The 14,720-nt window shown below is 39.2% G+C and overlaps 3 protein-coding genes across 6 annotated transcripts; 2 read left to right on the plus strand and 1 right to left on the minus strand.

The window, feature by feature from the left end:
* Position 1: 1 nt before the first annotated feature.
* Positions 2–2,159, plus strand: LOC6582574 (glutaminyl-peptide cyclotransferase). Of its 2 annotated transcripts, none has more exons than XM_002008238.4 (2): positions 2–196; positions 915–2,159. In XM_002008238.4, exons 1-2 carry the CDS (start codon positions 65–67, stop codon positions 1,863–1,865), a joined length of 1,083 nt encoding a protein of 360 aa, XP_002008274.2. In that variant the 5' UTR covers positions 2–64; the 3' UTR covers positions 1,866–2,159. The 2 variants fall into 2 exon arrangements, with proteins under 2 accessions (XP_002008274.2, XP_015018000.1); XM_015162514.3 differs by lacking the exon at positions 2–196 and adding an exon at positions 445–832.
* LOC6582575 (zinc transporter 1) lies at positions 2,128–12,642 on the minus strand. Of its 3 annotated transcripts, none has more exons than XM_032731795.2 (4): positions 12,546–12,642; positions 6,251–6,492; positions 3,522–4,236; positions 2,128–3,021 (listed from the first exon to the last, which is right to left on the minus strand). In XM_032731795.2, exons 1-4 carry the CDS (start codon positions 12,625–12,627, stop codon positions 2,450–2,452), a joined length of 1,611 nt encoding a protein of 536 aa, XP_032587686.1. In that variant the 5' UTR covers positions 12,628–12,642; the 3' UTR covers positions 2,128–2,449. The 3 variants fall into 3 exon arrangements, with proteins under 3 accessions (XP_032587686.1, XP_015018001.1, XP_002008275.1); XM_015162515.3 differs by lacking the exon at positions 12,546–12,642 and adding an exon at positions 12,177–12,333; XM_002008239.4 differs by lacking the exon at positions 12,546–12,642 and adding an exon at positions 11,480–11,775.
* A 265-nt stretch (positions 12,643–12,907) lies between these two features.
* Positions 12,908–14,578, plus strand: LOC6582576 (NADH dehydrogenase [ubiquinone] 1 alpha subcomplex subunit 9, mitochondrial). Its single transcript, XM_002008240.4, has 4 exons — positions 12,908–13,090; positions 13,189–13,642; positions 13,696–14,061; positions 14,123–14,578. The coding sequence occupies exons 1-4, from the start codon at positions 13,051–13,053 to the stop codon at positions 14,514–14,516; spliced, it is 1,254 nt and encodes a 417-aa protein (XP_002008276.1). The 5' UTR covers positions 12,908–13,050; the 3' UTR covers positions 14,517–14,578.
* Positions 14,579–14,720: the final 142 nt, after the last annotated feature.

The raw sequence follows: 14,720 nt of genomic DNA on the forward strand, positions 1-14,720 counted from the left end.
TTTGTCTATCAAACAGCTGCTGGTGGCTTCTTACATACAATCTGTACTATACATTGGAAGAGAAATGCGAGGCTTAAACGGTTGGGGCAAGAATATTGTGCGCAACTACGGCTGGACGGACGCTATCAAAAAACTGTTGCCCAAACAAACGAAATATATTTACAACTTGGGTGCTAGATTCGAGCGTAGCGATGTGGTGAGTACTAGATACTGCAACATATGAAACGCTAAAAAAGCAGACTTTTATCAAAAATGTTTTTCGGTTATTTATTAGTTGTGGCGCCTATACCTGTCATTTTGACAGGTCCTATTATAACTTATAATAAGCAAGTGAAATAAAAAAAGTTGCACGTTAGAGATGCGCAATGCTGTTTTCCTTAACAGCTGTGGTGAATTCTGTTAAGTGTGAGCAGAGGGCGAATGGTAATTCACTAACTCTGTTAACAATGCGGTAGTAATGTGGCAACGCCGTAGATATTGTTTGTTTCTGTTCTTTAGCCGTTTAGTAAACGGTTTTGAATGAAATATGGTAAAATGTTTAGTGTGAATATGAAGTTGAACGCCTTCACTTCAGTTTACTGCAGAACACATTCTACACATACATATCCCTGTACACATATGGCACATTGGCTCAGTGTCAGCGACCACCTGTAAGACATATTGAATCAAAAGTTCTCCACGTATCAACTGCAATTACACGATGCCGCTGTCCCGATTTGCACACTTATTATGGTTTAGCTGTATAAATACAGCTTTTATCGCTACACTGCTTATGCAGACAACTATAGCCACATCACCAGCATCATCAGATTCTTTTGTTGGCCGCAATAAGGTACCAGCTGCAAGAACAAAAATCCGACAGATGTTGACACAAGTGTGAATAGTGACAAGTGTATATTCTTTGTCAATTTCAGATAGTCTACAATCCCAGCCAACTCTCGGACGCGCATTTACTGGAGTACAGCAACCTATCAGACGGTCAACATTTGAAGGAAGCTGTTAAGAATATATCAATACCACGAGTTGTGGGCACACCAAATCATGGAATCGTTCGTCAATATATTGTGCAGAGTCTGCGCGACTTGGATTGGAATGTGGAGCTGGACAACTTTCATGACACAGCGCCCATTATGGGCAATTTACACTTCAGCAACATTATAGCTACACTGAATCCCAATGCTGAGCGATTCTTGGTGTTGGCATGCCATTATGACAGCAAGTATATGCCGGGCAAGGAGTTTGTGGGTGCCACGGACTCCGCTGTGCCCTGTGCCATGCTCTTGAATTTGGCCAAGGTGCTCCAGGAGAAGCTTAAGCCATTCCAGAGCACTAAGCTTAGTTTGATGCTGTTGTTCTTCGACGGTGAGGAAGCATTTAAGGACTGGGGTCCAACCGATTCCATATATGGTGCCCGACATTTGGCCAAGGTCTGGGAGAAGGAGGGCAAATTGGATCGCATCGATATGTTGGTGCTACTCGATTTGCTGGGTACGCCGGATCCTTCCTTCTACAGTTTCTTCCCCAATACGGAGCAATGGTATATGCGTTTGGTGGATCTGGAAACACGTCTGTCGCAGCAGCACCTCTTTGAACGGTATATGAGCAGCGGAGTGGTGCAGCACGATCCATCCAGATATTTTCAGCCGCAGGCCTTGCGGAACAGCCAAGTGGAGGACGATCACATACCCTTTCTGCGGCGCAATGTGCCCGTTGTACATTTAATTCCCATTCCCTTTCCCAGCGTATGGCACACAACGGACGATAACGAACAGATGATCGATTATGCGACCACAAACAATTTGGCTCTCGTTATACGGCTCTTTACACTTGAGTATCTGCTAGGCGGCGTTGCAAAAGCCGCGTAAAATCCCTTTTTGACTGTATCAAGCCTTATCATACTGACCTGTCTGATACGCGGTATCGTTGCTGTGGCAAATAATAGAATAAAAATCAACTTATTGTTTACCTACAATCTGTGTGTGCGTGTGGATCTTATGTGGACTTTGTTTCACTGCCTAAGCAGTCTGCATGCCGACGATGTCTATTTGAAATGAATAACTCAAAAACACGGAACCAGTTTACCTACTATAGTCATATTTTTGTATAAATATATAGAAAATGTTAAAATCAAATGTACAAATACATATATTATATATCAATCTTACACTCTATACATTCACATACATACATATATATCTTATAGTTGTCTTTTAAAACTAGTTAAGCGTCTCACGTTCAAAAATTATTGTTTTCAAAATTTGTATATGGCAAATACTGCAATTATGCTATATCTCTCTCTATATAGTCTAAAAAAATTTTGAAATGTTCAGGCGTAGCTAACTTAGTAAATTAAGTAGTAAATTAGCCTAAATGCAGTAGAAATCGTTAGAATAAGCTTAAGGTCTAGTTAAAATCGTAAAATCCCTATGACTATATCAATTATGGACGATCAACAGCCTTTGGCATCAGTTGGGCTTGCCTCTGTAGGCAGAGATACGCTAGATGTACATGGGGTCAACGTCTCCTTCTCTTGTCCATGCATGAGTTGTGCCGCGTTCAGCTCTTCGGGTTTCGCGACTACAACGGTGGTCAGTTCAGCGCAGGATTTGGCCTTGGGTGATTTGCTGCCATCTGGACTGCTGCTGACCTCACGCAGATCGGAGCGCGAGTCGCGACAGCAAACCTTTTCAATGCACTCGGCCGCCTGGCATTGCATAAGGCACTCAAGGGATGCTGAGGCATCTCTATTGGTTGCCGATGAGAATTCCGGTTGGATGGTCACCTCGGCAATGCCCTGCTCATGGAAATAGGCACGCACCTGCTCAATTATCTTCAAATAGAGCTTGGGATTCTGGAACTGTATGTGTATGGTGGCCACATAGCTGTGCGCGGCCAGCTGCCAGATGTGCAGATCATGGTAGCTAACAATCTCGGGAAATTTATTCACTAGTGTACGCTCAAAGATCTCCAGATCAATGGAGGCGGGTATGGTTTGTAGTAAAATAAGACACGATTCTTTCACTGTAAAGAGAAGAGAAGGAAAAATGTTAGTTAACATGACTGTTATGCTAATCAAATCTTAGCAGTTCTACAGCTGTTATATACATTTTGAGATAGAAAATTGATAGATGTGTGAATGAACTATTTGGCTGATATACAAATGTTAGGCGTCTGCTGCTGTTATGTAAATTGTGAGGTAGCAAATTAAATTGATAGGTGTTATACCGTCAAATAACTATTGCTCTGTAATGCCAAAGCTTGAAGTTGCTGCTACGCTACTATTAGTTGTTATAATAAACTGAAACAACAGAAAATTATGCAATAGGCGTGCATAATTGATAAGCTGGGAGCTTTACAGCTGTTATACAAATTATAAATAGTTACAAGGTATTGGTAAGTGTTATACTCTTTTCATTTGTTATATGAATCACACCACCACACATACATTGAAATAGCGAGGCGAGGACTGTTATATTCTTAACGATCTCTTTTCTAAGCACAATCACAGCTGTTATACTTACTATATGGATAACTCAGTGACACCAACAGTACACAAGAGAATATAGATAAAACGGGATCTATGAACTTTGCCGTATGCTGCTCATCCTCAGCCACATAGACAATGGCCGCACAGACGATGACGAAGAGCGTGCTGGACACATCGCGCAGCATCTCCACAGCGCCCTGTCGTTTGGTTGTGAGGTAAATATTGCCCACCTCCGTCTCCAACTCCTGGCGCAGCTGGCGGTCATTGCGCGACTTGCTCAGTGTGCGCTGCATGGGCTTCAGGGCCAGATCGGAATGGCTGGACATGGAACGCTCCAGGACCACGTTGCCGCCCGGCGTCAGGTGCAGAAAACTGCCCTGATGCAAGCTGTAGCCACCAATGAGCAGATACGTCAGTCCATTCAGAATGAGACCCACACAGCCGAGCATCATCACGGGTATGGGCAGATGCATCGTATCCTGGTGATCGATGTGGACCAGCGTTTGCAGCGCCTCCACAATGAGCGAAAAGGACAACGAGGCCAAGATGATGAACACAATCAGCATGGTGAGTATATCGATGCGTGCCCAGCCGAAGGTGTTCCTCAGCTTCATCTCTCGTGACTCACGCTTGGCCAGCTGTTGCTCCTCCGTCTCGCTGAGCGTCAGCACCACGACGATCTTGTCATCCGAGGAGCTGGAGTCCGTGGGCTTTGGTGTGGCTGGCGCCGTCTCATGCTGTTTGCTGTGCTGTGGGGGCAGAAGGGACAGAGAGAGGGGCTCATTAGATGCGGTTAAACTCTTCAAATACTTAAATTTAGATTCAAGTGCTGTCACCGTGACTTGCCAGCTGCATCAATAGGAATCAAGCAACAAAACAGTATTAAATTAGATCTATAGAACTGTTCATTCAGTTCAGTAGGTACGGCACCTGTTCAGTTACCTGTCCGCCAAATCGTTGTCAACTATTTAACGCTTCGTTTAACTCAGCCAAAGGTCTCTTACTGTCTGTCAATTATATAAGTCAAAAGCTACCCAACTGTGTCTGGCTTATGGGCTAACGATATCTGGCCAAAAATTTTGTGCGTAGGCTCTATATTTCTACTTTTATTTATTGTTTTTTTCTTCTCTTCATGGCTTTCGCGGTTTTTCGCTTTTGCGCAAAACGTGCTTGGCACACATCCCAAATTTATGTAGTATAAAAAAAAAAAAAAAAAAAAAAATAAAACCACTTGCGAGTCTGCATAGATTTGCACCTACTCAAAATATTTTTGATTTCATTTTGGGTAATTTGCATAGGTATTTAGTATTTGAGCTTAAGGGGGGTTAATCAGGGTCTGGGATAGCTGGAGAAGAGAATAAAGCGAGGCAGAGAGAAAGAATAGCAAATAGTGAAGCAAAGAAAGAGAAATAAGAAAAACACATAAATAAATAGTATAATTTAGTAGTAAAGTAGCAAAGTCGAGATTGCATTAGTTTTAGTAGTAGCAGTAACAATGTTTTCAATAGTGCTATAGGTATTTTCTTCGATAAGACATTTCGACTATTCTTTTTATAAATTGAGTGTAGTTTGGTATAACAGTTTATAATAGTGGACAAGTTAAGCATAGTAAAATTTAAATTAGTATGTTAGTTTAATTTAATAATATAATTGTTTAGTTCATAGTAGTACAGTTTAGTATGGTAGTATAGTAGTATAGTTTTATATTAGAACAGTTTACTACAGTACCGCAGCTTATTATAGTAACACAGTTTAGCCTTGTAGCATAGTTTAATATGAGACTATTGTTTACTTTAGTAGTATAAGTAAATAAAACTAATATATGAAATAATAGAAAAGTTAATAGTAGTACTGCTTGGAAAAATAGAAAAGTTTAGTTATGCTAGTACATTTTAATAATGTATTAGTAATTTAGTTTAGTATTACCAGTACAACCATTTATAGTAGCTTAGAATATTAATACTATTTAACAGTAGCACACTTTAGTATAACATTATCATAGTCAAATTCATTATAATACTACAGTTTATTAGCTCAGTTTGGACAATATGGTAGATTTTTTTGCACAGTGTAGCACAATCTATAGACTACATTACGATTTCCACACTTTGCATACGAACATATAGTATATAATAGAAGGCTTTAAATCCATTTTATCATTATCGTTGTGCATGCTTTATCAGAAAATACCCCATGATAACTCCTGTCAGACACATCTTAATTAGTTTGCCAGCTAGTTAGGCACAATTTTCGAAACACGCTGTTAACAACAGTTACTATCTGCTATGCACTGGGGGCGTCGTTAAACCACAATTTAGTGATAAGAGATAAGAGCTCGCTGAGGCTAGACAAACCTGACCAAACCACAGCAAATAGTGTTTTTAGGTCTATGCCAAAAATAAGACTAATATTTATTTGCCAAATATAAAATCTAAAATTGAAATCAAGCAAAACAATGTTATTATTATTGTTATCCTTTTCGTGACGGGAATCCGAAAAATTTCAAATATTTACCCGGCCTTAAAATGAAACAAAGCGTAAGATATCACAGCCGAATCGAATGAAAACGAAACCTGTTTTTCAGACAGCCAATTCCGACAATTCAGTTCAATGCACTGCGTCTGGTTTTTGTGATTTCAGTTTCTTCGATTTGCTTATCAGCACGAAAACTTGTTAGGTTCCCCACCCCCCAAAGAGGAAGCACATATGTACATATATGTTATATAGATGTAGTTGATTTATATACTTAGTTGATCCACTTACCTTAATTGTTATAACACAGCCACCTAGTGCCAAAATGTTGCACAACATGTGATAGGCAGCCATGAGGAGTGTCAAAGCGTGCGTCAAGTGGCTGAGGATCAGCTGGAGTACAAAGTAGCATATCGATAGGATCAGCACCACGTACAGCGGAATAGGCCGGCAGCGCTGTAGGACGTCTTTGATCGGCATGTTTGCTGGGGTTTGTGTCAGGTTTACGCCTCGAACTGGATCTTGAATTTGAACTGTAATGTAGATCGGTAACAAATTGTAGACTTTGCCAATTACTTGCTTAAACAAGGGCGTAACGCGGAAACGGACGATGAAGCTGTGTAACTCGCGTCATTCAACAGAATTGTCAACGAACTTCGTGAAACTAGATCGTTTTATTGATCCTATCAATTGACAGTAAAGAAAATTATATATATGCTCAAAGTGTTGTTAATTAGGTATGTAACGAATGCATAGGCTATTATTATAATTAATAACAGGTTGAACAAACCTTTTTGTCTTTTAAAAGAGTAGAGTGATGAAACGACAGATAGTTAGGGGCTGGTGAATGGAGTTATTAAAACAGTGAAACAAATAAGGAGAGCGAGAAATTGTGGAACTGGCAGAGAGAGACATACAGACAGCAAGAGTGGGAGACAGAAATACAGGCAGAGAGAGAGAGAGAGAGAGAGGCAGACAGGCAGAAAGAAAGAGACATAGAGATACAGAGAGAGAAAGTGAGCTTTAAATCAAATCAGTTCTATAATATTTATATGTTTTCAAATTTGTCCAAGTTAAATCAGTCAAGCTGAGTTTTATTATAAAAAAAAAGCGTACTTCTATTAAATATTCATGGAGTTAAAGTAGACATCCATCCATCCATTGTCTGTTTAAATATAAATTACAATACTTCAACGATCATAACTAAACGTTCGATAAGGCCAAATGGTGTCAAGTGCAAACGTCTATTGAACCGCGTTTTAATAGGCATATGCGAATAGATAGGTAGAGTGGGATGGTCCATATGGTCTGCTGGCATTCGTAATGCTAATGATAAGCCTTATGTCCAGATTTGGGCAGCTGGGCGCAGGTAACGTGGGCTGGCCCAGCCCGGCCTCGCCTTTCCGCCTGCCTTTAGCATGCAAATGCAGATGCTAAGCCCCCTTTCAATTAGCTGACATTGAGGTAATATTACGTGACAGCTGGCTGCGATTCGGTTGTAAGCGAAGGTTAACCCTTTTTACAGCAGAGTCACATACGCGACTTTAATTGATCGGATAAACCATGAAAACAATCGTTAAGATATGATACGAGTTGGTGCGTCCATATAACTATTTATAACTATTTCTAATTACAGCTAATTAGCCGAGCTCATTCGATGTTCAAATTTGTTCTAGGCTCAAGTGAAAATCTGTTGAGACATAGCTCTCCAAATATATATACATTTTGCATAGATCAGTCTATTTAAGAGAATTCTTAGGTTATTAATATTATGTAGAATTATTCAGATTCAGCGTAATTTACGATATCTTCTAGCCATTTTATCTCTTATATAAATCTATGTCACATTCTACAAGCTCTACCCCTATAGAACAATTACATATTCTGAGCAGCTCGCTGCTATTGGGTGCTACGTAATCCCCTATATATATCAGATATATAGATCTAACGACCCAACCTCTTTCAGCTGTCATGGCTAAGCAGCTGATTGCATTTTAAACGCCACGCGTGGGTGTATTTAGGCATTGATTAGATCGAATTCTATCTATTGTTCGCCATTAATTAGCCTCCAAATCGATTAAAAAGTATTCAGTGACGCCTCGGGGCTATCATAGAACCATCCACCTACTAGCACCCACCTAATCAAAAAAACAAAAACAAAAACAAAACCAAACAGCTGACAGTTTTCGCTTAGTTAGAGATATAACTGACTGCATAATACTCGATTACAGACGATGAAAATTAATACTTATTATATTATATTATTATTCTTTATTATTATTATTATTATTATTATTATTATTATTACTATTATTATTCTTATTATTATTATAATTATTATTATTACTACAACTACATATAGATATATCGAAATAATATATATATTTATTTTTTCCACAAGCCACTTGCTAGCATTAGCAGCAGCAGTGGCTCTCAAACTGTAGAAACTGCCTTGCCCTCAATAGGCAGAGCAAGTTAGTTTTCACAGTTTTAGATATATAAGTATATACTTGATTCAAATTACAAGTTTCTGGCTTTAAAGATGCTATAAATAATAGTGTTTATGTTATACAAACAATAGTATTTGTCGATTAGCCACGCCCCCCCAAAAGGCATGCTCAAAAACTTTTAATACCTTATCATATACACGACTACTAAATATATATATATATATATGTATATATATAGATCTGTTCCAAAGTCCATTCATTTATTTACTTGCTATATCAGACAGACGAGCGCACAAATATGCTCTTTTGACTTTATGAGCGAGTATTACAAATAAGTGCATCAACTGATAATAGGATCGACTGTCAATGCAGAGGTTGGGATCTGTGTACGACCCATGCATGTTCTGGATGTTTGACTAAATGCTAAACGTTCATTTCCTCAATTAGATTTTGTTTTCATTGAATAAAGCATAGCGTAAAGAGATATATAGCGATAGGGCAAGAGAGAGATAGAGAAAAAGAGAGAAGGCGGCTTTGTGCTCCACTTGTGAGTAACAAACAAACAAATAAAAATTTAACACAAGTAGCAGGCGGCAGTTGTTAAATATATTAAGGTTTACGCCTAATTTGAGAACTGAACATTCTTTCAGAGTAAATCGTTAGCTTTACCTTAAACAGGTGTAACTACTCTATATTTATATATAAATATATCTAATATTCATATTACGTTGCTGTTTTTCTTTAATTGAAGCTAAAATATAGTAATTGATTTGTTCCATCAATCTAAAATTCCAAATGCGTAAAGCAGTCGACCTTGGAGACGTGTTCAAACTGGTCAAAATCGAATCAAAATCAAAATCTATATAGTATATAGACAATATTTGAATACGTTAGCATGGCCTGGCACCGGCTTAGCTTAGATCAAATTCAATTCAATTGCCGTCGACGTCGTTGCAAACGGGCCACGGACCAACGTTAACAAATTTCGAAATTTTCAAATCAAATGAAATTCAATTTTCTGTAAAGTTTTATTTTTTTGCCAATGCAAAAATTCAATTTGTATGCAAGCATTTGCCTCAGCTCAAAGTTAACGAAAACAAACTGCAGTTGATGACCAAATGATAAAAAAAAGTCATATACAAATATACAATACATATAGACAGCTTACAGTGTAAACAAAATATATAAAAAGTATATATACACACATGGATTTATATCCAAAGAATATAAATCAAAAGAAACAGTAAGGAAACCCAAAACTCTGAGATATCATTTCGTATGCTTCGCACCGGCGAATGCTTGATGAAGTGACTCGTTTTATTGATCTAATTGACACGTGAAGTGCTACATTTAGAAGATGGACTTACGCCCCGAGCTAAGCTCGATATGAAAGTCTGAACATAAATTGAATAAGATTTTTCGACGTTCTAATTGATGACTAAGTGAGATCTCTAAGAGCTATTTACTTGGCTGACAAAGACTTGGTGAGGAAATGATAGATAAATGAACATAAATTGAATTGTCAGCGATTTAACGGGCATAACACTAGGTTTAAAGGCCTTCGGATTGGTTTACTACGTACATATTTATTATTAAATATTAACATTAGTAAATTTATTTGTATATTTTTACGTAAAACTTCTGTGGTCTTAGAGGGGGCTCAACCTGATTTGCAATAGAAGAATTCTTAAGTGGTTCTACATATAGACCTTATCATTATATGATGTGTTAATGAGGGCGTGGCAATTCCAAAAATATCAATTTTGTGCTTGAGCAATTAAGGACGTTGCAATAGGGCATTACCGACTGCAGAATACAGATCTATTTTCCGATTTGACAGTATATAAATCAAGGTTTACACATTTCATTGGATATTGGAAAAAGCAATATACTCATTTAGCTGTCGTGAATGTGTATAAAAAGGAATGCAGAGTAATTTGCAACGGAATTCACTGAATTTCATTAATTTTGATTGATACAAAAGTGAGTTTATCTGTCAGGATGTGGCTCAGGCAATATGTTACCATATTTTAGTGTTTTCTTACATGTATATATCGTACTGGTACCGTTTCGATTATCGTAAGAGATGTCGGCACTTGCATAAAGTACGTTTCGTAAATAATTACTGCACCTGTCAAGCCGTAAAACACATTTAATGCATTTCTTCATAACTGATAAAAATAAAATGCCATTATATACGTACATATATATAATTATATACATATATAAATGGAATCCATGCATCGTGAGATCTACGACTTTATCAATAAACAAAAAACACTTTCTCTCTATAAACAATTACAATAACTAAAATAATTGACAGAATAATATCATCTCTAATGGGCCAATTGCATTCGCTATTAAATTACAGTTAATGAGCCAGTGGTAAATTGTTCTATACAAATTGCATAAGGAATTCCATTTTTCAATTTTTCCCATTTTCGCGTATTTAAATATAAACAACAATCAAGAACAGTTAGTTGTTGTTGACTAGAGGCCATTTCTGTTTTCAAGGTTTGTTTCATCATTTGCATTGAATCGCGACCGTAGCCCTCCCTAGTCATACCTGCCTATATGTATAGAGTCTAGACAAATATAGTCGCGAATTAACATTAATTTTTGGGATATCTTTGCATATGACGCAGAATTTATATTTTTACTGGGCAAAAGTTTAGATTTTGTATTTTTGGTGCCAAGCGCCTCGGAATAATCACTTGCTAAATGAATTCATTCATATTTGCTAACGAATCACTTGTGACTTGCTCGATATCGACAGGTACGCAGCAGATTGAAGCCCATCCAGTTCTGCTATTGTGGAATATTTTGATAGCCAACACAGAGGCACAAGCCCCCAGAGTCTTATCGAAAAAAAAAAACAAACCTTTACTTGAATCAGATTTTTATATGGTTTTACGTTTTTGTTTGGACATTCCGTTTTTGGCGGGCGTCAAATAAAAAGTTTATAAACAAATTTTTAGTAGATATACTTAGACAACGTTGCTCCATATATAAATAGAAGCGAGCACACATTAAATAAATATGTATAAGAAATCACAAATTTGATACGTACAAATATTAAATATCTATTTTTAGCACTTCACAAGTTGCACCGTTACCGCAATATATGTATATGTATACATATAGTATATAGTTTCTATACGCGTTTCCTATTATTTTTTGAGTTTTGGAATTCAAATTTGTTGTTTCTCGAGCGCTAATTATCACACGCACGCGGCGACACCTGTTGACCGCAATTTGCAATATTTGCCGAATGCGCTCACACGATGTTAACAGCTCTGCGGCTCAAACTTTAATGAAACGCTGGCATCAAACAACGAACGCAGATCAGCAGCAACACAATGATGATAATAGCATGGAAAGCAGAAAATATACCGAAATATATACAAATCGAGCAGGCAGGCAGCCAGGCAGACACAGGCAAGCGAGCAATTGAAAGTGAGAGCATAGCACTAAATAGCAAGCAAAACAACAAATGAGAAACACTGAGTGAGAGAGTGAGAGGAAGGGAGAGTGTGAGCGCACGCTTGGGGGTGTAGGCTGTTGAGTGCGTGCGTTAGTTAGACGAGTTTTATCAGTGGGTGGAATAGTGCCAGACAGAAAGGGATTTATTATGTATGAAAAGAAGAGCGAGAGAGAGAGAGAGAGAGAGAGAGAGAGAGAGAGAGAGAGAGAGCGCGCGAGGGACAGGGAGAGGATGAGCGTGCAGGCGCGTGCAGGTTTTGGCTGATCGTTGTTTTTTTTGTTACCTGACAAATTTATGTTGCGTTTGATGTTGATTTACGTTTATACGTGCAGCTTATCATAAACTGACAAATCAAAACTAATATTAACTATTTATGCCGACGGACTTTCCGTTCAAAGCGGCCGCATAAACACTGAGCATATGCTAATCTATTCGTAATCGCGTTGGCGTCAATTTTTATCACTTAATTTTAGTTTTCTCACTATTTGTTGCCAGGAGCGCACTTATTACGGCGCTGAAGTGCGATTTTTGTTTAAATATTTCGTCGTTCGTATATTGTATTTCTTATCACATTTTAACTTTCGATAAGCGCATTTGTGTAGAGGTATAAACTAATTCTGTGAGGTTTATACGCTTTCGTTTTAACACATACTCGATATTGTCGTCGGCCCGACAGTTAAGCAACAACTGGCCGTTGTATTTAACAAATGTCTTTGCAATTCTTTCAGAGCCATATCAAAGGCAATTAAGCATGGAGTATACAATAAGCACGCACATTAGATAAAATAGGCGTGCGGTTAGAGTAGCACAAGTGCAGTTTCTTGTGTAACCAAAATAGTCAAAAATGCAAAAAACGAGGTTTCAAAACGTAGAGCTCATAGCCTTCTGTTTATTTATTTATATATATAATCAGTAGCAAGCGCAAAATTTAAATTTCTCAAAGCCTAACAGATGTGGCAACACTGTCTACGACTGTCATCGACCAATCGACGAGTCTTGGTATTTTCCTCCCAAAAAAGCGGTCACACTGGCCTGCTGCTGACATCTAAGGCTGTGTTTTCATTCTCCCGACCAAGCAGATTAGAAACTGCGTGGAAAAGTTTTCAAATAATTACAAATTAACTTTTGTTAGTTGGTGTAGAGTGCGCCACAAAATAATGGCTGCCATAGTGCTAACTAGGAACATGCAGCTGGCCAGTAAGTCGCCGAGCAACCAATTAATTTGGGTGCATCGCAAAAATTATGTAATGTTCGTAGAAGTTTTGCCGATCTTAATATAAATTTTAACTTTGCAGAGCATCATGGCAGCGGTATCGTTGGTGTGGTATGCCTGCGAAGCTACAGCGCCGCCGCTGCTCCGCCCGATCCAGATGCTCCACGCCCACTGAAGACAACAAATCTGGCTGCCATGAAGCGCGGCACAGGCGGACGCAGCAGCTTCAACGGGATTGTGGCTACGGTGTTCGGTGCCACCGGATTTGTGGGTCGCTATGTGTGCAACAAACTGGGCAAGTCAGGCAGTCAAATGATTTTGCCATATCGCGGTGATGATTCCGATGCGATTCGTCTAAAGGTTTGCGGTGACTTGGGCCAAGTGCTGTTCCATTTTTACCATCTCGATGATCCGCGCTCCATACGCGAGGCAGTGAAGCACTCGAATGTGGTCATCAATTTGGTTGGTCGTGACTACGAAACGAAGAACTTTAGATTCAAGGATGTCAATGTCAATGGAGCTGCGCGTCTGGCTAGGTAAGCCGTTGTAGATAGTTTACAAACATATTTCATTTAGTTGGTTTTCGTAGCATTTGTCGGGAATCCGGCGTGGAGCGTTTTATACATCTGTCTGCGTTGAATGCTGAGGCCAATCCTAAGCCTCATTATATCTCCGGCGGCAGCCAATGGCTGAAGACCAAGTACGAAGGCGAATTGATGGTGCGCGATGCCTTCCCGAATGCCACCATCATCCGTCCGGCCGACATTTATGGTTCCGAGGATCGGTTCTTACGCTACTATGCACACATCTGGCGTCGTCAGTTCCGCTCGATGCCACTGTGGCACAAGGGCGAGCGCACGGTGAAGCAGCCTGTGTATGTTTCGGACGTGGCGCAGGCGATTGTCAATGCTGCCAAGGATCCAGATACCGCCGGCCGTATCTACCAGGCTGTGGGGTAAGTTCTTAAATGCATTTGATTGAATTAAATTTATAATTATGTCTATAATTAATTACAGACCCAAGCGATATCAGCTGAGCGAGTTGGTTGACTGGTTCCATCGCCTGATGCGCAAGGATCAAAAGGGTTGGGGCTACCAGCGCTATGATATGCGCTGGGACCCCACTTTCAAGCTAAAGGTGAAACTCACCAACTTGATTTGCCCTGGTGCCCCCATTGGTGGACTGCATCTGGATCGCGTTGAGCGTGAGGCCGTCACTGATAAGGTGCTGCCCGGCGTGCCAACGTTAGAAGATTTGGGCGTGCAGCTAACGAATATGGAGGATCAGGTGCCCTGGGAGCTGCGTCCATATCGCGCTGCTCTGTACTACGATGCGGAGTTGGGCGAATTCGAGACTCCGTCGCCGCCAAAAACAATTGCGCCACGCGATGAGATGCGTCTGTTTGCTTAAACGTTGTGAATTGGAAATTCTTAGTGCGTCTATCAGTTAAAATAAATTGTCTACAAATTAAACGAAAATCAAAAACAATTGTTTAAAACAATAAAGTCGATGTATATAGACCTATGCGATATGTGTATCGTTACGCTATTCAATATTTATTTTTAAACTTTAAAATCGCGGGTTTACCAACACTGTCAGCTGTGCGGTGACATT

Source organism: Drosophila mojavensis, unplaced genomic scaffold (genome assembly GCF_018153725.1).
Source record: "Drosophila mojavensis isolate 15081-1352.22 unplaced genomic scaffold, ASM1815372v1 contig_74, whole genome shotgun sequence".
Taxonomy (NCBI): Eukaryota; Metazoa; Arthropoda; class Insecta; order Diptera; family Drosophilidae; genus Drosophila; species Drosophila mojavensis.

What these genes read in the sequence shown, in the direction of transcription:
- LOC6582575 (XM_032731795.2), bottom strand. Translation starts at nt 12,627, where the DNA reads ATGGCTCTGAAAGAATTGCAAAGACATTTGTTAAATACAACGGCCAGT. An exon ending in CGGGCCGACGACAATATCGA is followed by an intron (nt 6,493 to 12,545) that starts GTATGTGTTAAA and finishes TCTACATTACAG; the next exon opens with TTCAAATTCAAGATCCAGTT. An exon ending in GTCACTGAGTTATCCATATA is followed by an intron (nt 3,022 to 3,521) that starts GTAAGTATAACA and finishes TTCTCTTTACAG; the next exon opens with TGAAAGAATCGTGTCTTATT.
- LOC6582574 (XM_002008238.4), top strand. Translation starts at nt 65, where the DNA reads ATGCGAGGCTTAAACGGTTGGGGCAAGAATATTGTGCGCAACTACGGC. An exon ending in GATTCGAGCGTAGCGATGTG is followed by an intron (nt 197 to 914) that starts GTGAGTACTAGA and finishes TGTCAATTTCAG; the next exon opens with ATAGTCTACAATCCCAGCCA.
- LOC6582576 (XM_002008240.4), top strand. Translation starts at nt 13,051, where the DNA reads ATGGCTGCCATAGTGCTAACTAGGAACATGCAGCTGGCCA. An exon ending in TAGGAACATGCAGCTGGCCA is followed by an intron (nt 13,091 to 13,188) that starts GTAAGTCGCCGA and finishes TTAACTTTGCAG; the next exon opens with AGCATCATGGCAGCGGTATC. An exon ending in GGAGCTGCGCGTCTGGCTAG is followed by an intron (nt 13,643 to 13,695) that starts GTAAGCCGTTGT and finishes TGGTTTTCGTAG; the next exon opens with CATTTGTCGGGAATCCGGCG.